Below are 21,239 nucleotides of genomic sequence, written 5' to 3' on the forward strand. Positions count from 1 at the left end.
TGCTTGAATTCATTAGGAATAGAGGTAAGACTTTATTTTGATGGTCCCTATTGCACATTTTGTTGTCTAAAAGTTGCATAGCAGCTACATGCCAATCACTGCTCACTTGAGTATTAGTAGACTGTCTGCTTAATATCTACTGATACTGCTCCTTCAGCAGACATTTAACTGACTATAAGAAACATTACAAGTACATGTAAACTTACACTAACCCTAACCCTTAACAGTCTACATATAGTCTAATGAGAGTTAGTTGGCATGTAGATGCAATGTGGCTAAATTCAACAAACGGACCGCTAAAATAAAGCGTGACCCAATTTGTATTAGGAAACACCCAATATACATAAGAGAAGGGGCTCAATGTAAAGCAGACCTCACCCATTTTGTGAAGGACTTCAGATTATCTGTAAACCTTTTAGAGCAATCACAAAACAGAAGAGCGCTGAACTCTAATCTCATACATATGTACTTAAATATATACTTATATATATTAGCATACTGACCAGCGGGAAACTCCCGATCATAGATATATGTGTGTGTATCTCTAGCTCTGGATGGCCAGTCCTCTGCAGCTTGGTCCTGCATTCATTTCAAAGGAGCGCTACCCTGTACTAAGATGGCGGCTCTATTGACGCATTCCTTCCTGTAGACTACAACAGCGCAGGCGACATCTCGTGTAAATATCTATGGAGACGCAACTACAGATTCCTAACAGAGAGAGGAGCACATAACACTCCATCTGTCAGTAATCCAGTGGCTCCCGAGAGTGCTTTAAAGAGGAAATATTGCTTTATAGACGATATAAGATCAACAACAAGATTGTGTGTGACGTAGCGGCGCAGGACACGTGACCTGCGTGTCTCGGGGCGGGGTGAGCAAAAACCCCGAGTCACGTGGTGCCGGAAATAAAGTGCGCAACTGTTGGTCTCGGTGGTCTGTGTGTTTACTGTCAGTGTCGGACTTCACTAACACTCCATCATTAATCAGAGGATCATCAACATCCGCTTTAATCCAGAGTCACCAGCGGACAGACATGACGCTCAACCGAAACCACCACCCGAACGGCGGAGTGCTGATCCAGGCCGGAGAGAGGTACAACAACAACACACACACACACACACACACACACACACAACAGAGAGCTAACCGCTAACTACAACACACACACACACACACAACACACACACACAACAGAGAGCTAACCGCTAACTAGAACACACACACACACCAGAGAGCTAACCGCTTATGGCGAGTGGATAGTGCCACGGATAACCGAACGAAGGAGACAGTCGTGTACTTTTACGTCTGAGAGGGTTACGTCGCCTCAGCAGTCGTGTGATAAGCACGTCGCCTCATACACATCTGAGACTGACGTCGCCCCATCAAACGTGTGATAAGCACACCGCCTCAAACACGTCTGACACTGACGTCGCCTCAACAAACGTGTAATAAGCATTTCCCGACATTAGTGTCATGTGACGCCAAATAATAAAGTAACCTTGGGTTGTTGTTTTACTACCAATTTATATTTATTATTTCATATAATTCACCATCACTATAAACGTGGTTTTAAGTTTAGCTCGAACAAGTTATCATTATATTGTTCTGAGATGTATAATTCCTTTATGTTATGTTTATGTTGATTTCTTGAGTCATTCTGACCGTGAAATGTGCGAAAATACTTGGCCCTTAAAAGAAGTTCAATAGGGGGTATAGCCTTTTGCATATTTAAAAAAATATATAGGCCAACTGTATAATGTATTGTGTAAAAGCTGTTATATGGCACGTTTCGTCCACAGACTAACTAAAAAAATAAACCCAAAACCATAAAATGCTCAAATTTGTTGCTGAGAAATGCTCTGATTATTTTTTGTAAATCAATTCACATTTCCACATGAAAAGATTCACGTTGGACACTAGATTATAAGGACTTATTTATCAGTAAAGCATATAATGCATCACATGAGTTAATTGTATAAGGGATACATGTCACATTGACATATCTCCTGATCAAACAAAAAAATTAACAGCTATTCCTCCATGAGATACCCAGAAGGCCTGTAGAGATCGCGAAGTGCCACTTGATCCAAGCCGGGATAATGCCAACCGAGGACCTGAGAGGTGATGCCTAAAAAACAGACTTTGTGGACAAGATACACACACAGGCTATATATACACACACACATGGTTGTATCATACACAGGCAGCATTTTTAGAAGCACTAGGCTATATGTTTATGTGATGTAAATTATTGTGAAAAGCACTATACATAAAAACTTTAAATGAATGAAAAATCTTAAATTATGGTAAATATAACTGTTTCTGAGCTGCAGCCCTAGTTCATAGTATTATAATGCATAAATGATAAATAATACTGTATTATACTTGTTAACTAATCAATGTGCGTTTTCAGCACAGGATGTGTTATATTTTGACTATGTTATTTTATATTTTGATTTAGTTTAGCCTTATAGAAGACAAAACATTACTTCTGACATATTTAGTCATCTGAATCGTTTTAGGCTACTTTTGTCTAGTTTTAGTCAAATTTCATATGATTTTAGACAACTGAATCTACTCTGGATTTAACGAATACACATTTTCTAAGAAATTGTTGTACTATCTATGCATTTTCTGTGGTCGTATAGCTATGCTTTGTAAAAAGTTTCATTTGGCCGCATAAATCTGTCTGCGACTAGTGTCTACATCTTCCTGGCGACAGCCCGGGGAAGAAGACTACCGGTAAACAGTCTTTTTTAACGTGATGTCCGAAAGTAGGATGTGCTGTAAAATTACTGTTGTACATAAGGTTTTAATTTGATCTGTGATTCCGGTGTATCTGAATCCCTGTAGAGTCTGTCAGAACTGTAACCATATTAGTTAAATTCACCCAGACACTCATTCAAATCTTTACTGTACAAGTTGGGATTCTGAAGCAATACAAAAATATGTCACATATTCTTGGCTAATTCTGCCACATTTTACAGTAATGTTTATTAATGTACACTGACCCTGTAAACAAATAAACCAAACATAAGAGGTAAAATAACTCGAAAAAATCAAATGTATTCCTATAAAGCATTTAGATTACTTGCATTAAGTATATTGTTTATGAAAGCAAGCTTAATCATGAACCATCAACAATACTTTTTCACAACGGAATTGAACTAAAGCACCATGAGTAAAGACGGGGCCACCATTATGCACCAGTGCCATCACACATGGCACAGACCAAGTACAATGTTAAGATATCTAAACAAAGCAAGATTCTTAGTGCATATTTTATATAATCATTTCACTACACATGATTTGAAAAGAATAAAAAGATATGAGTTTACTGTAGTGTAGGTGTCACTGTAATAAAGTTTGAATATTTCATCAAAATGTATCTTTTTCATGGAAATAGTTTATTTTTTATTTTTTAGACGACAGTCTTGGCATTAGCTAAAAGTATTTATTTAATTTGGGTATTAATGACGTATTGGCTGAATATAAAAACTTACCTGTGTCTGTAACAAAAATGTCATCCAAGTAATTCGTCCTGAACCAATGGATGAAGTTGTGATGCGGAAGCCAAAAGCAGCACAACAAAGTTTTAAGTCTATGCTATATCAGGCATACCCAAGTGAGATTGTATAAACATACAATTTCTTACAGATGTGTTTTTAGACACATACATTGTACTCCTGGAGGTCCTCCTCTTTTTCATTTAAATACACTAAGCTAGGGAGGACAACATCACTTGTCTAATACTTGACTTGATGCGAGTTTTGATAATACAAAAGTGTAGAAATTAGTCATACTGCATAATAATTACAACTGCATAATAATTACAACAAAAACAATAATTCACATAATAATACACATGATATTATCAAAATACCTGTCATTTTAAATATATTTTAAAATATTCTACAAATTGTATATTGCATTTTATATTTAAACCATAAATTATAAGACTAAACAATAGAATAACATATTAGTTGAAGCTGCCCACATGAAGTAATAAATTGTTGATTACTGTTTATATTGAAATTAGCCTACATCTTGATATACACCAATTAACAACAATGCATTGTAATATTACAACACCCAAAAAAATTATTTTGCCTTTTTTACTTTGAATTCTCATGGTCAAAATGCAGATTTCTGTATCATTCTGAAAGTGATACATTCAAATGGAACACAATTTAATCTGTTTTTAATAATTTATATATTTTTGTTGTTTTTATGTTTTTTACTTTCTTCTTTTAGGCTACTCTTGTTTATGTAAAGCACTTTAAATGACTATTTTTAAAGTTGTATTATTAAAATAAACTTGTCTTGCCTTGAAAGCTGCATAACAAAGCCTTAAAGTAGACTAGAAAATGATCCTTTAATGAGTGTAGACACTCATTTGTTGACACATAATAAGCCATTTCAAGACATAATTTGCTCGTGTATAATTTATGTATACAGCAATCTCAGGTGGTTAAGAACATGAAATTGACCTTCACATATATCCAATGCAGCTAAACCATAAGCCTGGCTTAACTGGCCCTATTATGTTATGTTTCTTCATTATCATGTGTTATAAAATATTCCTGCAATTTAATAGGCTACTAATTTGGTAACACTTTATAATAATAACTACACACTAATTAGCTATTAAGCATCAGCAAATAGAGTTTATCATTTAAGCATTAACTTTACATGAATAGACATTATAAGCAGTTTAAACTACAAATACCGTATAACGTAAAAACACATGTATAATATGCTTAATAATTTCATACTTTGTTAATGATTTAATTTTTTAACACTAAATGATGTATTGCATTGTTTACAAACCAGCCATTAAAGAGAAGTTGGCTGTTTTTTATAATCAATCACAACTTTTTGGATTAATAAACTATGATATGAACATAGATATTGTTTTCAGGCATTAAGTAATGCTTTATTTGGTAAAGTAAAGCTTTATTTGGACACGCGATGTGAGGCGGCGTGCTTAGGAGACGTCGTGTGAGGCGGTGTACTTAGGAGACGTCGTGCTTAGGACACGTCGTGTGAGGCGGCGTGCTTAGGAGACGTCATGCTTAGGAAACGTCATGTGAGGTATGGAAGGCCATTGGGGCCAAAACGTCTGCAACAAACGCGTTTACACGTTATTACGTGTTAACACGTAATTTACGCGTTAACACGCAATTACGCGTTAACACGTAGGTACGTGTTAACACGTGATTTACGTGTTAACACGTTTTTTTTAAACTAGTGTCATTTTTAAAGCACAATCATTTAATAATTTCTCCAACCTGCTCATTTTAAAATGTATAATGTCATTTCACTTAAATCACAATAAATGATTTGGAGTCAATGAACTGTAGTAGATATTTTGTATAATGAAAGGCCAAACATCTTCTGCAATGATATGTTTGATGGCCGGGGACATTATAATTCTTGTCATTCAGCTGCTGAGATTTCTTTGAAAATGTGTCCAGAGAAATCAGTATGAGCTTTATTTGACAAGTGTGGGCAAACACACAAGAAATGTTTTGGGTGTTTTTTTTCCAGGAGCACAGGATACATACAAATCAACACAAGGACACAGAATGACATAAGTGGATATAAAATAAACAATAAAACATTTTGGTTACAAAAATCTTAAAGAGTAAGGGTTGTGTATATGTATGACCATAAAAAATAAACAGGTAACAACTGATCTAATAATTAAGATCTATAGAGATAAAGATGTGTAGAGATCTGAAGGTTGGTCAGGTGCACAGCAATAATCCTCTCCGCTGTCCTGTCAGTCCGCTGCAGTCTTCTTATTTCTGATTTGGTGGCTGATCCGAACCAGACAGTAATTGAAGTTTTGTCAGATGAAGTGGTGGCAGATTGTGCATTCTCATACTATATGTAACAGGTCATTAATTACTAAACACATAAATGATTTAATGCAGAGTAGCCTATCTTGGTGAGGTTTATGTCTGCAAATAATGCACATATTGTAGAACAAACATTTTATAATTTATAATTGTGTGTTATACATTTATGCTTGTAATATATGTTAATTGTTTACAGAACTTTGGACTATGTACTTTTGTCTCTGTACTGGAAGATCCAATCACCAAGACAAAATATTCTTGTGTGCAAACAACTGACAATAAATAATTGACAAGTTTCCATAAAACTATGTAATAACTAAGCTCCTTTCTGCCTTTTAAGAAAAAAAACTAAATTATGATTAACTGAATCAAAATTACAAGATAAAAAGTCGAAATAATGATTTAATAACTCAAAATTATGACTGAATAAATCTGTAGAAATTACATTATGACAATAGGTGGCGAAAAACAACCATCTAAATGTAGAACTTAATTCTCTAAAGATGATTAATCTAATAAAACAAAGTTTTTTAGAGAGTTATTAAATCTTTAACTGAAAATGTCATTTTTTCAAGCATGCAGTTTTCTTAAACAAGCTAATGAAATAACCTAAACTTAAACTAATGTTCCATGGTAATTTACTTGACAAGTACCTTTGCATTGTAGTGGGTAACACATGCAGTTGAAGTCAATGCAAAATGTTAATTTAAAATAATATTTCCCACATTATCTTATATATATATAGTCATAATAAGTTTTATAGTATATATATATATATATATATATTCTCGATTGAGCAAGAGGGGCACCTCAGCCAATGAAGGCAAACGGGCAGTGGCTCTAGGCACCGGGCCACCCCACTGTGCACATATATATATAAAATGTGTGTGTGTGTATATATGTCGATCAATTATTATGCAAACTTTAATACCTTTTTTAAAATATTAAGACGTTGTTAGCAATTTTATCTTGACAGACTGGCACAATTCAGCATGTAGACTCTCAAATTAAAAAAATAAATCACGCATTGCGGCCAGGCATGCACAGAGCATCTCCGTTCTCACAATGAGTTTCTGAGTTCTATCATCCAACCAAGTTCGTTCTTCCGAAGTAATCTGAGAACAAGGTCAGTGCTGCAAATAGCTTGTAAAGCCTGGCTCATTCAAAGAGACCTGCGCAATGAATGATAATGTCATTAATAATCAAAACAGTATAAATCAGGCTCCTCTAAAACAGTAAATATTGCACATAAAATTTAAAAAATGGTGTTTTGGCGCTGAAGCATATAGCGGACTTGTGCACTTCAGATGGTATTCCCTCTTGTTTATTGTGTAGATAACGGAGAAAGAAAAAAACACACATTAAAATTAAGATAAAAAATTATATCAAATCAAATGTTTCAAAAAGATAATTTTCCAAGAAAAATACAAGTGTATGTTTTTGCTCCTGCCTATGAATGGATGATTTCTTTTGTTGTGTGGAAAATAAGGGTTTGATTAGTGCTCCACTGTAATTGTTGTGTCTCAAACCCCTGTCATATGTCTGCTACATTTTTAATTTCTCATTATTTTAAAGATTATGTCATGCACATCTGATTTTTCCTCATTCTGATGTGGTTTCATTTTCTCCTCACTTGCTGCAGGAGTTTTAAAATCCTAACCGATAATAAAATCTGGTTGCAGCGCACACGAGGCGAATCTTCTGCGATTTCATTATCTCAAATCTTAAACGTGCGCACACTAGAAGATATGAAAACTGCGGCACAGCACACTACAAGATACTCTTAAGAGTGTGCCTGATAGAGCACCTAATTGCAGAATAACTCTGCTTTTTATTTATTATAGGCTAGGTTACAAATATTTGACCGTATGCCAGAGCGAACAGCCTGCAGAATGAAAAATGCTGCTTGGGGGAAAAAAAATGTTTTTTTCCTACAACCCTACTGTATAAAATTTCTTTTTTACGTATAATGTTCTATTACTTAAAATTTTGTTAAAATGTATAGGTATAGTTTATATATAAAATGAGCCCTAGCTTATTCCGCTTTGATAATTATGCAAGGATAATATTGCATATTCGGTTTAGGCCTGGATAAATTATGTATTTTATAAAATGATTGTTTATGGACTAAGCTAACTGTAATTCAAGCGAAAGGAGAGAGGCCGAGTGAGCGCGCGAGAGGACTCATATCTCCTTGGTGACCAATCTTCATTGATTGCGGATTCCAGCAGTAAGAGCAGACTGTGAAGGTTTAGTAACAGAGTTTTTCTTAAAATGTCGCAATGCACACAACATAATGAGTGACATATCAGAATTAAAAAGAGGATAAACTGTTGGTGTGCATCTCGCTGGCGTATCTGTGACCAAGACAGAACGTGTTTGTTTGAGATGATCAAGAGCCACGATATCCAGGGTAAATCACCAAATGAAGAAGAGCCACAGCCATCAGGAGGAACTTTGGATGCCAGAGGAATCTGTCTGAAATAAATGTCTTTGTGTAGTGAACAAGCATGAATAACATTCAGGTTTTAGAGTATTGGAATTCTCAGCTTCAACCTGCATGTTTTTCATGCTTGTTAACCATTTATTAATATGATTTACTATTACCATTAACAAAGCATTTGTGAGTGTAATTTATTGTAGTGTAAACTCCAGCATTATCTAATGTTACATTTGCTCATTGTTTGTTCTTGTTACCACTAATGTGTTAATTAACACTGTAATCGGCGTTAATAAGAGTTATCTTACATTTCTTTATGTTTAAGGATCACTTTACTTCTGTTGTTTATGGGGACTTTTATTTTGACAAGAAATCCGATTTTCAGAGCTAAAAAGAAATAATGAGAGAACAGTATGTGCATTTCATGACGGTTTAACAGAGCTCGTACTAAAAAGGACGGTCACCAAGTTTATTCAGCAACCCCCCGAAAAGGCATACGGTTTGTTAATGTAGACTATTTCATTTAAATTATTTTCGCTAGTCTCTCTCTCTCTCTCTCTCTCTCGTAATTTTTTATCCTCGTATGAATACAGCCCAACGCTATTTTACAGTTAGATGACTGGTAAAGAAGCAGGCTATCGGAAATTGAAATAAGAAACTGTCTCAGCGCAATCTCTGCCTTATTCCTCGCTGCCAAATATGTTGAGCTCCTTTTAAAGGAAGTGGACCAGATGACATAGGCTCGACGTAGCCATTGTGTAACAAAACGATTGCGCGCATCACCACATTAATATTTAGGAGAAGGATTACGAGCAGTTACGACAGACACAGTCATCGGGACACCACAGCTACGTTTTACTTTCATGATGAAGTGACCGAAGCACTACGATGCGCTTACGGTGACCTTACCTCATCAACCAAGATCATGACGGGAGAGTAACGCACGCGGAAGTGCGTTAAGAAATACAAACCGAAAGCAGCAAGTATTGCTGCTGTTTAATGTCTGGTTCAGTTATATATCGAAGCTAGTTTCTGCCAGATACGGCAAAATCATGCTTTAGAGATAGAGATTATGATTTAGAAAAGTCTAAATTATTGGATAAAAATCAAAATTGGAGGTCCAAGGTGGAGGTGAATAATTAATCTAATGAAATCTTTATAGTAAATTGAATCTTTAACTGAAAATGAGATTTAAAATGTTTAAAATTTCTATTATATAGTATAAAACATATACTTTCAAATAAATATCAGGACATACAAATATACCAATTAATCACACACACACACACACACGCACACACACACACACACACATATATATATATATATATATATATATATATATATATATATATATATATATATATATATATATAGATAGAAATATTACAATTCTGTCTAAAGATGTCAAAGTGGCATAAAACAGTATATATAATGCACAAATATTTAATACTACTCCAGTCTATACAACAGGATGAGTCCATTTTTATGGTTGTCATGTTTTATGTTTTGTATTTGTTACAGCCAAAACATAATTTTATGTGTAAGCCTTGAATATTGTGTTGTGCTCCACCCTGATTTTCCACCTTTGACCTTTTCCAAAAATTTTACCCTTGTGCTCTCCCCAGCTCTCAGGTTAATTAGCTTCCAGCTGCTAATCATTATGAACCTGCCTGAGTCAGAGTGGTTTGGCTATAAATACTGCCTTCTGAAGCTATAGTGAGTTGGTATTTGTGATAGTGGTCACTAGTGGTTGTGGTAGTTGGATTAAGCCTTAAAGCCAAATTAATATTATTGTTCCTGCATGTCCATTACTATTTACTATTTTGTGTACTTAATTTGAGATTTACTTCCAAGTGTGACTAAAGGGTGAGTGCCTTTTATTTTGTATATCCTTTCACCTGTTTGTTTGAGAGGGGAAGCTCAGGGAAGTTTGTGTGTTTTTTTTTTTTTTTTTTTTTTTTTTTTGCATTAGGTAAGCTAGTCCTCTAAATTTAGCTCTCTTTGTGGTTAGGCTATACTCCCTCAGCTTGACAACTACTTTCTATTAAATTTCCTATATTTCTAATAAAGATCTTATAAATAAAAATAATAAAATTTATTTTATTGAAATATTTATATTTTTCTCTCTCCTTAACCCTGTGCTGACTCTTCACTCTGGGGCTGAGGATTGAAGTGTGTTCTTCACATTTCTTTAATTCTAATTCAATATTTCTACCAAATTTTAGTCTGTTACATATTTTTGTCAAACGAGCTCCTTGATTTAAAAAATATATATAAACCTTTGAAGAGTACACTTGAAAACATGATTTATGGAAATTATTAAAACTGAATATTTTAGTAGTTTTCAGAAAATGTTTTTACATTTCAGTATAGAAGATTTAATTTGAAAAGATTTATTAATAAAAACATGTAACCTCTTCATATAACTTTTAAAATTTAAGACCGTTAAAAGATTGTCCATTTTACTGGCCACTCGATGGATGAAAACACAATGAAGCAATATAGTCTAACTCTTTATCTATCTATTTTTTTTTTTTTTTTTTTTTTTTTTGTGATTTACAGCGAACCTCTTCAAGACCGGACCTTCTGTATGAAATTTAGACTTGAAAGAAACTAGTTTATGAATACCTCCTCATGTAGAGGTGAATAAGTTGACAAGCTGAATTAAACTTGCTCAAACGCTGTTGCTGTCAAACATTGTTTACTTAACTTAGTCAGTTTAATGATGAAGGGATTGACCGACTATTTTACAATGCTCTCTTGTAAAAGTGTTTTATTTAGATATATTTGTGGCTGCTGTATTTTGAAGTTTATTTCGATACATGGAAAATGGATGTAGTTAGTATTATAAAATGCATTTCAATGTGATGCGGTGGCGCAGTATACTGTTGCCTCACACCAAGTAGGTTGCTGGTTCGAGCCTTGGCTGGGTCAGTTGGTATTTCTGTGTGGAGTTTGCATGTTCTCTCCTCGTTCGTGTGGGTTTTCTCTGGCTGCTCCGGTTTCTCCCACAAGTCCAAAGACATGCAGAACAGGTGAATTAGGTAGGCTAAATTGTTCATAGTATGGGTGTTTCCTAGTGATGGGTTGCAGCTGGAAGGGCATCCGCTGCGTAAAACATATGCTGGATAAGTTGGCAGTTCATCCTTCTGTGGTGACCCCTGGTTAATAAAGGGACTAAGCCGAAAAGAAAATGAATGAATTTCAATGTATTTTTTCCCATCCCTGCTCCTCCTGCTTGCGTGGGTTTCCTCCGGGTGCAAAGACATGCTGTATAGGTAAATTGGGTAAGCTAAATTGTCTGTAGTGAGTGTGTGTGAAGTGCTGGGCTTCAGCTGAAAGGGCATCCGTTGTGTAAAACGTTCTGAATGAGTTGGCGATTCATTCACCTGTGGTAAACCCAAATTACTAAAGGGACTAAGCTGAAAAGAAAATGAATATCGAAAAAATTGCCCCTTAGCCTATTTATATAACTATTACAAATATGTACATGTTATTAAACAATGTATTATATTTGATGTAAAATAAATGTATATTTTCACACAATTCTCAGTTAAAGATTCAATAACTATAATAATAAAAAAAAAAAACTTTTTATAAAATCATCCTTGGAGAATTAAGTTCTACATTTAGATGGTGCTTTGTGGCCACCTATTGTTGTAATGTAATTTCTACAGATTTATTCAGTCATAATTTTGAGTTATTAAATCATAATTTCTGCTTTTTATCTTGTAATTTTGATCCAGTTAATCATAATTTGGGTTTTTCTTACCTCATTTGTTTACACACAAGAATATTTTGTCTTGGTGATTGGAGCTTCCAGTAGAGTAACAAAAAGTACATAGTGCAAAGTTCTGCAAACAATAAATATATATTACAAGCATGAATGTATAACACAAAATTATTAAGAAATACAGTAATTTTATAAAATGTTTGTTCTACAATATGTGCATTATTTGCAGACATAAACCTCACCAAGATAGGCTACTCTGCTTTAAATCATCCATGTGTTTAGTAATTAATGACCTGTTACATATAGTATGAGAATGCACAATCTGCCACCACTTCATCTGACAAAACTTCAATTACTGTCTGGTTCGGATCAGCCACCAAATCAGAAATAAGAAGACTGCAGCGGACTGACAGGACAGCGGAGAGGATTATTGCTGTGCACCTGACCAACCTTCAGATCTCTACACATCTTTATCTCTATAGATCTTAATTATTAGATCAGTTGTTACCTGTTTATTTTTATGGTCATACATATACACAACCCTTACTCTTTAAGATTTTTGTAACCAAAATGTTTTATTGTTTATTTTATATCCACTTATGTCATTCTGTGTCCTTGTGTTGATTTGTATGTATCCTGTGCTCCTGGAAAAAAAACACCCAAAACATTTCTTGTGTGTTTGCCCACACTTGTCAAATAAAGCTCATACTGATTTCTCTGGACACATTTTCAAAGAAATCTCAGCAGCTGAATGACAAGAATTATAATGTCCCCGGCCATCAAACATATCATTGCAGAAGATGTTTGGCCTTTCATTATACAAAATATCTACTACAGTTCATTGACTCCAAATCATTTATTGTGATTTAAGTGAAATGACATTATACATTTTAAAATGAGCAGGTTGGAGAAATTATTAAAGGATAGTGCTTTAAAAATGACACTAGTTAAAAAAAAAACGTGTTAACACGTAAATTGCGTGTTAACACGTAAATCGCGTGTTAACACGTACCTACGTGTTAACGCGTAATTGCGTGTTAACGCGAAAATTACGTGTTAACACGTAATAACGTGTAAACGCGTTTGTTGCAGACGTTTTGGCCCCAATGGCCTTCCATATGTGAGGCGGCGTACTTAGTTAAGACGTATCATACACGTCAATTTTTTTTTGCAATTTTCTTAAGTGCGTCGCCGCTACGTCGCCGCCTAAAATGGTTTTTATATGACGTCGCCGTGTCGTCGCCGCTACCTTGACGTCTGCCCTCCCATTCACTCCTATTCAAAATTCGACACGTTGAGGCGGCGACGTTAGGGTCGACTGCTCCTTCTCCTTCTCCATTATGGCGTCCGGAATGGGTCAATAACCTGACGCTGCAACGTGCACTCGTCTCACTGAACGTGACGTCAGCGTCTGCCGAACGTGACGTCAGCGTCTGCCGAACGTGACGTCTGCGTCTGCCGAAAGTGACGTCTGCGTCTGCCACTTTAATGTTCCGCTGCCTGAACGTGACGTCTGCGTGTCGTCTGCCACTTTACTGTTCCGCTGCTTATTCCAGCTTTATTTTACCTATTAGTTCTCTATTATTGTTTTCACTTAAATCCTCACTTATGTTTAATTTGCAATTGAGTTATTTTTACCATTTTTATTCACAGCTTTTTATTTCAACTGGTATATATTTATAAATATTTATACAAATGATATAAACATTTTGGTGTGCCATAATTAAATGTCAATTTAAATAACATAAACAATATTCGTACAGTTATAATTTTATGTAGTTGTACAGTTTGTCAAGTTTTGACTGACAGGTGTTCTGACATAATTATACAAAAAAAATTACACCTCAAAAGTCAAGAGCATGCTCACTTTATTATTATTATTATTATTATTATTATTATTATTATTATTATTATTATTATTATTATTATTATTTTGTACTTTTATAGCCTAAATGTTTTTGCAGGTACATACAAACTTTGTATTAACAGGTACAGAAAACATGGAAGGGAATCGACATTTTAGAGTCAAGGTTTCTCTTAATTCTCCCATATCATCACATATTAAGTGTGTTTAGCACCTGCAGGAAAAGCAGAAAATCAGCCCCTGATGTACTGACAAAGGCCCCTGATCTTTTGGAATGTGTTGCACTTAAATATGTTGTATCACATTTATTTTATCTAGGTAACGTTACTGAAAATTACCACATACATCACAAACATTCCGCGTTTGTGTCGGGTAATTAAATCGTCAGCTGTTCAGCAGTACCTGTTTCTACCGGCAGGTGGGAGTGGCACTGTTGTCACATGGTTTTAAAAAACTCCGCTACTGCACTTCATTTATTCATTGTTTTAAGGAGCTAAAGTTGATGAGGTAATAATATTTTTTCTCTTTTGCGAAAGTGAATAGTTCTAACTACTGATGAAGCTTAATATTTGTTTCCACAGTATAAAATGTGTGTAGTTTTGTTAAAATAAAATAACTAATCGATCATACCAATGTAAATACATGCGAATTAGTCAGTAAAATCTAAATTGTACTAGCTTTCTAGATATGAAGTAGATATCTAGGCATAGTTATCGAGATATGATATGGCCAGTCACTTCTGTTTCTGTAATTAAATCACAGTGAATTAATGGATCTAGATTATTATTTTTATAGCTACATTCTACTGTAACATGCTATGTCAGTTAGCAGGGGATTATAAATCGACTTTCTTATTAAAATACCTAAAATGGCTGTAAGAACACATATAGTTGAACTCAGAATTATTAGCATTTTGACTTAAAAATGTTTTTTTTTTTAATGCAAAATTGCTTTTATTCTAGCTGAAATAAAACAAATGAGACTTTCTCCAGAAGAAAAAATATTATCAGACATACTGTGGAAATTTCCTTGCTCTGTTAAACATCATTTGGGAAATATTTAAAAAAGAAAAGAAAATTCAAAGGGGGATAATAATTCTGTATAAAACATTCATTGTCGCAGTCGTGTAAATGATCAAAGTTTTGTCATGTTTATTCAGATCTTATTTTTATTCAACTACAGCAATAGCTGATGCCTTCATCCATATTAGGGATTTCCTGGACTGTTCATCTTCTTTGTGAGGCATATATAATTTCTGCTCAAGTATGAATGAAACAGGCATTACATGTATTTAAAGTGCTACAATGCCCACATCAACCATTTTGAGGAAAACTGAAAAAAATCCCTCTAAAGTAATTTGTAGTAAACATATTTTTAGCATATATAGTGACATTCTGCCACCTACTGGCGATTTTACTTTAACATTTAAAGCACATTTTCACACAAACACACACACAAAAATAAATAATATATATATATATATATTTCAAATAACAGTAGGCTAACGTTTTAGGATTATACACTGTTTTGGTTATTTATTTTTTATTAAATGGTCGGGGTTTGGTTAATAGAAAATATTATTACAATTTAAAATAATTATTTTCTAGTTTAATATGCTTTGTTTATTTATGTGATGCAAAGTTTAATTTTTAACATTTTTATGTCGCCTGATAATTCAATGGATTAACGTTGTGCTATTAAATAAGTTTTTCAATGATATTTTTACAGGATTGATTAATTGATTTGAATCCGGGCAAATTATTATCAAAAAAATAAATACTATCAACATAACATTATTGCTGAATAAAATATTAATTTTCTTTCTAAAAAGAAAGAAAAAAAGAATAAAATAAGTAGTTTTTTTCTTCAAAGAATCCTATTCCGTTTTAAATGTAAAATGAAGACAGGTGCTTTAAAAATAACACAATAATGGTTAACGTAATTTTCTATTTTTCTAATATTTTTACAGCAAAAGTATCAGATCTAACAGGCGATTGCGATCGATGAGTTGGTCATCACTGATATGCTGTAGGCTACATTAAACATGTAAAAAAATAAAACACAATAAGACTCAAATGTAAAACGAATTTAAAAAGGATTTTATAAAACTAAATGACATGATTATACTAATAAACAACCTAAACTTTACTTCCGGAGACATTTGTTATTTATCTTATACATTTTTATACGTTTTTATGCTATCTTGAAAACAAATATCATTATATATTAATATATTTATGTTTAATTTGCAGAACATTATTGTATATTGTATAAGTTAGCCGGCAAAAAGCTAACAGCCGCACTAAAAACTGCTCAAAAATATATATTTAAAAAAAAAAAAGGTAGACGCAGACGTCATGTAACAAGTCAGACGCTGATGTCACGTCCATTGAGAGGAATGTATGAAGGGCAAGAAAATTGTGCACTGGCTCACACACTGCACTGAGCCGTGTGAGCAGCGTGTTATGATACGTGTTAGCGAAAAAATAAATAAATAACTTCACTGCTACACGTGAATCACGCGTAACGTCTGGCTTGACACTTCACTGCCACACGTGATTTACGTGACGTCTACATGACGTCAACGTGACGTCAACGTCACGTCTGCGTCTTAAATTGCATGGATTTAATAGCAAAAAAAATATTTTTTTAAGACGTCAGTGAGACGTTCAGTGAGACGTTCGGTGAGACGAGTGCACGTTGCAGCGTCAGGTTATTGACCCATTCCGGACGCCATACTCCATGTGAGGCTGAGAAGTGGCACTATCCACTCGCCATAACCGCTAACTAGAACACACACACACACACACACACACACAGTCAACATAAGACACACACGACACGTCATATAGCAAACACACACACGTAACACATGATATAACACACGAGACAGAGCTGACACCTGACACTACACACTAACACACACTATCACAATACACACAACATGTATCACACACACACAGATGGCGCTGTTCGTGTTGTGTGTTCAGTTGTTGTCCTAGTTGTGTTTAGCTCTATCTGTTGATGAGTGTTCCGTCTGTACTGTTGTGTTGAAGGGGCAGTTCACACACACACAAATGGAGAAATGTCAACATTTACTCACTCTTACTGCAAACATTTCATCTGTTTCACACTGAAGGAGATGTTTTGAGAAATGTTGGAGACCTCAAACCATTGATTTACATAGTGTATGTTTATTCTGCTATGGAAGTCAGTGGTTACAGGTTTCCAGCATTCTTCAAAACATCTCCTCTAGTGTTGAACAGAAACCCATAAAGGATTGGAATCAATAATGAGGTAAATATATGCTAATTGTTGTGTGAACTGCCCGTTTAATCTGGTTATAAGAGTGTTCTCAGATCCTGCTCAGTGTGGGTGATTACTGCAGGAACTGTAGTAATCGTGTGTGTGTGTGTGTGTGTGTGTGTGTATGTGTTGAGAAAGTCTGGTTGTTCTCAAATGTCCCATTCTCATGTCACTTCCTGTCTTCATCCTGTCTTTCAGCATCTTGCGAGAGTGTAAGAGTGTGGAGCTTTCCTTCAGCGACGTCACACCCAAGAACGAGCTGTTCAAGGGGACCAAGAAGGGCTCCGTCTACCTCACCCAGTACCGGGTAACCAGAACCCACACAAACCAGCTTAACCACAGCTTAACAAGTCCAGAAAGAACCCACCCAAACCAATTTAATCACAGCCTAACTAGTCCAGAACCAACACAAACCAGCTTAACCACAGCCTAACTAGTCTAGAACTCTCCCAAACCAGTTTAACCACAGCTGAACTAGTCCAGAACCCAAACAAACTAGCTTAACCACAGCTTAACTAGTCCAGAACCCACACAAACCAGTTTAACCACAGCTTAACTAGTCCAGAACCCAAATAAACCAGCTTAACCACAGCATTACAAGTCCAGAAAGAACCCACCCAAACCAATTTAATCACAGCTTAACTAGTCCAGAACTCACCTAAACCAGTTTAACCACAGCTTAACTAGTCCAGAACCAACACAAGCCTGTTTAACCACAGCCTAACTAGTCCAGAACCCAAGCAAACTAGCTTAACCACAGCCTAACTAGTCCAGAACCCAAATAAACCAGCTTAACCACAGCGTAACTAGTCCAGAACCCAAACAAACTGGCTTAACCACAGCTTAACTAGTCCAGAACTCACCCAAACCAGTTTAACCGCAGCTTAACTAGTCCAGAACCAACACAAGCCTGTTTAACCACAGCCTAACTAGTCCAGAACCCAAACAAACTAGCTTAACCACAGCCTAACTAGTCCAGAACCCAAATAAACCAGCTTAACCAAAGCTTAACTAGTCCAGAACCCAAACAAACTAGCTTAACCACAGCTTAACTAGTCCAGAACCCTCACAAACCAGTTTAACCACAGCTAAACTAGTCCAGAACCCACACAAACCAGTTTACCACAGCTTAACTAGACCAGAACCCAAACAAACTAGCTTAACCACAGCTTAACTAGTCCAGAACCCAAATAAACCAGCTTAACCACAACGTAACTAGTCCAGAACTCACCCAAACCAGTTTAACCACAGCTTAACTAGTCCAGAACCCACACAAACCAGTTTAACCACAGCTTAACTAGTCCAGAACCCACACAAACTAGTTTAACCACAGCTTAACTAGTCCAGAACCCACACAAACCAGTTTTACCACAGCTTAACTAGTCCAGAACCCAAACAAACCAGTTTAACCACAGCTTAACTAGTCCAGAACCCACACAAACCAGTTTTACCACAGCTTAACTAGTCCAGAACCCAAACAAACCAGCTTAACTAGTCCAGAACCCACACAAACCAGTTTTACCACAGCTTAACTAGTCCAGAACCCACACAAACCAGTTTTACCACAGCTTAACTAGTCCAGAACCCAAACAAACCAGTTTAACCACAGCTTAACTATTCCAGAACCCACACAAACCAGTTTTACCACAGCTTAACTAGTCCAGAACCCAAACAAACCAGCTTAACTAGTCCAGAACCCACACAAACCAGTTTTACCACAGCTTAACTAGTCCAGAACCCACACAAACCAGTTTTACCACAGCTTAACTAGTCCAGAACCCAAACAAACCAGTTTAACCACAGCTTAACTATTCCAGAACCCACACAAACCAGTTTTACCACAGCTTAACTAGTCCAGAACCCAAACAAACCAGCTTAACTGGTCCAGAACCCAAACAAACCAGCTTAACTAGTCCAGAACCAACACAAACCAGCTTAACCGCAGTTTAACCACAGTATGTTGCCGTGTGTGTGTGTGTGTGTGTGTGTGTGTGTGTGTGTGTGTGTATACGTGCGTGTGTGTGTGCGTGCGCAGCTGGTGTTTGTCAGCAGTGTGATGAAGGAGAAGTTCTGCTCCTTCATGTTCCCGTATTACCTGATGAAGAACTGCAGCATTGAGCAGCCGGTGTTCTCCGCTAACTTCATCCAGGGCCTGATCAAGGCGGAGGCTGGAGGTATACACACACACACACACACGCACACACACACACACACACACACACACACACACACTAAACTACACTATTCTGCTGTGTTACCACTTTCTTTCTTTCTTTTTGTTTGTCTGTCTGTCTGTCTGTCTGTCTGTGTGTGTGTGCATGCGTGCGTGTGCGTATGTGCGTGCGTGCAGGTGGATGGGAGGGTCAGGCTGGTTTCAAGCTGTCGTTCCCCAGCGGTGGAGCCATCGAGCTCGGACAACACCTGTTCAAACTGGCCACCAACGGTACACACACACACACACCTTCATCATCACCTGTGCTTGTGTGTGTGTGTGTGTGTGTGTGTGTGCGTGTGTGTGTGTGTGTGTGTGACGACATCTCTGTGTTTTCAGCATCTCGGGCTCCTCCCGCTCAGAATGGAGCATTCGGATTGGCTGCAGGGATGAACGGATACGCCAGTCCAGCAATGCCGCAGCCGTACCCATATCCCAGCATGCCTCAGGCCCCGTACAGCCAATACCCATACACCCCTGCGGCAGGTACAGCAAACTCACTCTCTCACTCTCTGACTGTGTGTGTGTGTGTGTGTGTGTATGTGCTGATGTGTAAGTGTGTGTGTGTGCAGGTGTGTATCCCAGCGCGCCCGTCTACATGGCTCCGCCTCCTCCATATCCCGGCCCCCCGCAGGATTGGGCCGCTGCTCCAGGTTTGGCTCCATCAGTTGTTATTGTTTATTTGATAAGCTCCGCCCTCTTCAGACTCAGCTCTTCTCTGATTGGTGGTTACTGGAGTGACTCGTGAGATCCACCACAGCTCCGCCCACATGTGTGTGCGCGTCAGAGAAGTGAGGAGCCGTGTTTCCCGCAGCTAACGCTAACTCTCTCCTCTTCTGTTCAGTAGCTCCAGCTAATGCTAAAGCAGCGGAAGCGGCTAGCAGCGCCTTCTACAATCCCAGCAACCCTCACAGTGTCTACATGCCCTCGGTGAGACTCACACACACACACACACACGCACACACACACACACTCAATATTTATCAACATTGAGTGACATGAAATATTGTGCTGTATTGAGCAGTTGATGTGTTAAAGTAAGTGCGTGTGTGTGTGTGGGTGTGTGTGTGTGTGTTCCGCTGTTCAGGATCTGCCGCCTCCATATTTCCCTCCGGAGAATCCAGGAAAGAAGAACAACTGAGGAGCTCCTGACCCCTGACCTCCAGCTGACCCCTGACCTCCAGTGCAGACGCTAAATAGCTAACCAGTTAAACTAACTCTTCTGCTCTGTTTTAATCCTGCAGTGTGTGAGAGGTGGAGTGAGTGAGTGTGCGTGTGTGTGCGTGTGTGCGCGTGTGATGGGTCTGTAAATTCCTTTTGATAATAATATAGTAGTAATGATGATGATGATGGAGTAGATGAGAGTAGAGCAGGTGTGTGTGTGTGTGTGTGTGTGCGTGTGTGTGTGCGTGTGTGTTTCTATCCAATAAATCTCTTCTATTCTCAGTAGTTCTGTTCCCTTGTCTACACACACACACACACACACACACACACACACGTGAACAGAATAATCACTTATATATACTCAAACACATCTCTAAACCTTTATTATAGTAAATAATCGTCTGCCACAGTGTTTATCAGCTGATTATTATTATTATAGTGACTGAAACCATCACTAAAGACTGTTAAAGCATTAAAATACTGGTTTAATGTCTCTCAGAATTAAATATCTGGAGTGTAAATGAGTGAGCGGTCTCCATCAACATACAGTGACAGCACTGAGTGTGTTGAGTGTGAGCGCTGCAGGGTTATAGAGTGTATCAGCAGTGTGGCTCCACTGAGAACCCTCCATCACTGATGTCTCCAGCTGACCC

The 21,239-nt window shown here is 36.8% G+C and overlaps 1 protein-coding gene across 3 annotated transcripts; it reads left to right on the forward strand.

Annotated features, from left to right (window-relative positions):
- Positions 1 to 878: 878 nt before the first annotated feature.
- On the forward strand, positions 879 to 21,239 carry wbp2nl (WBP2 N-terminal like). Of its 3 annotated transcripts, XM_056453080.1 has the most exons (9): positions 879 to 1,092; positions 17,409 to 17,517; positions 19,246 to 19,384; positions 19,561 to 19,653; positions 19,762 to 19,908; positions 19,995 to 20,075; positions 20,267 to 20,352; positions 20,510 to 20,575; positions 21,227 to 21,239. In XM_056453080.1, exons 1-8 carry the CDS (start codon positions 1,034 to 1,036, stop codon positions 20,561 to 20,563), a joined length of 768 nt encoding a protein of 255 aa, XP_056309055.1. In that variant the 5' UTR covers positions 879 to 1,033; the 3' UTR covers positions 20,564 to 20,575; positions 21,227 to 21,239. The 3 variants fall into 3 exon arrangements, with proteins under 3 accessions (XP_056309055.1, XP_056309056.1, XP_056309054.1); XM_056453081.1 differs by lacking the exon at positions 21,227 to 21,239 and having other exon boundaries at positions 20,270 to 20,352; positions 20,510 to 20,835; XM_056453079.1 differs by lacking the exon at positions 21,227 to 21,239 and having other exon boundaries at positions 880 to 1,092; positions 20,510 to 20,834.

This window comes from Danio aesculapii, chromosome 3, assembly GCF_903798145.1.
Source record: "Danio aesculapii chromosome 3, fDanAes4.1, whole genome shotgun sequence".
NCBI lineage: Eukaryota > Metazoa > Chordata > Actinopteri > Cypriniformes > Danionidae > Danio > Danio aesculapii.

What these genes read in the sequence shown, in the direction of transcription:
- wbp2nl (XM_056453080.1), top strand. Translation starts at nt 1,034, where the DNA reads ATGACGCTCAACCGAAACCACCACCCGAACGGCGGAGTGCTGATCCAG. An exon ending in TCTACCTCACCCAGTACCGG is followed by an intron (nt 17,518 to 19,245) that starts GTAACCAGAACC and finishes GTGCGTGCGCAG; the next exon opens with CTGGTGTTTGTCAGCAGTGT. An exon ending in ACAGTGTCTACATGCCCTCG is followed by an intron (nt 20,353 to 20,509) that starts GTGAGACTCACA and finishes TCCGCTGTTCAG; the next exon opens with GATCTGCCGCCTCCATATTT.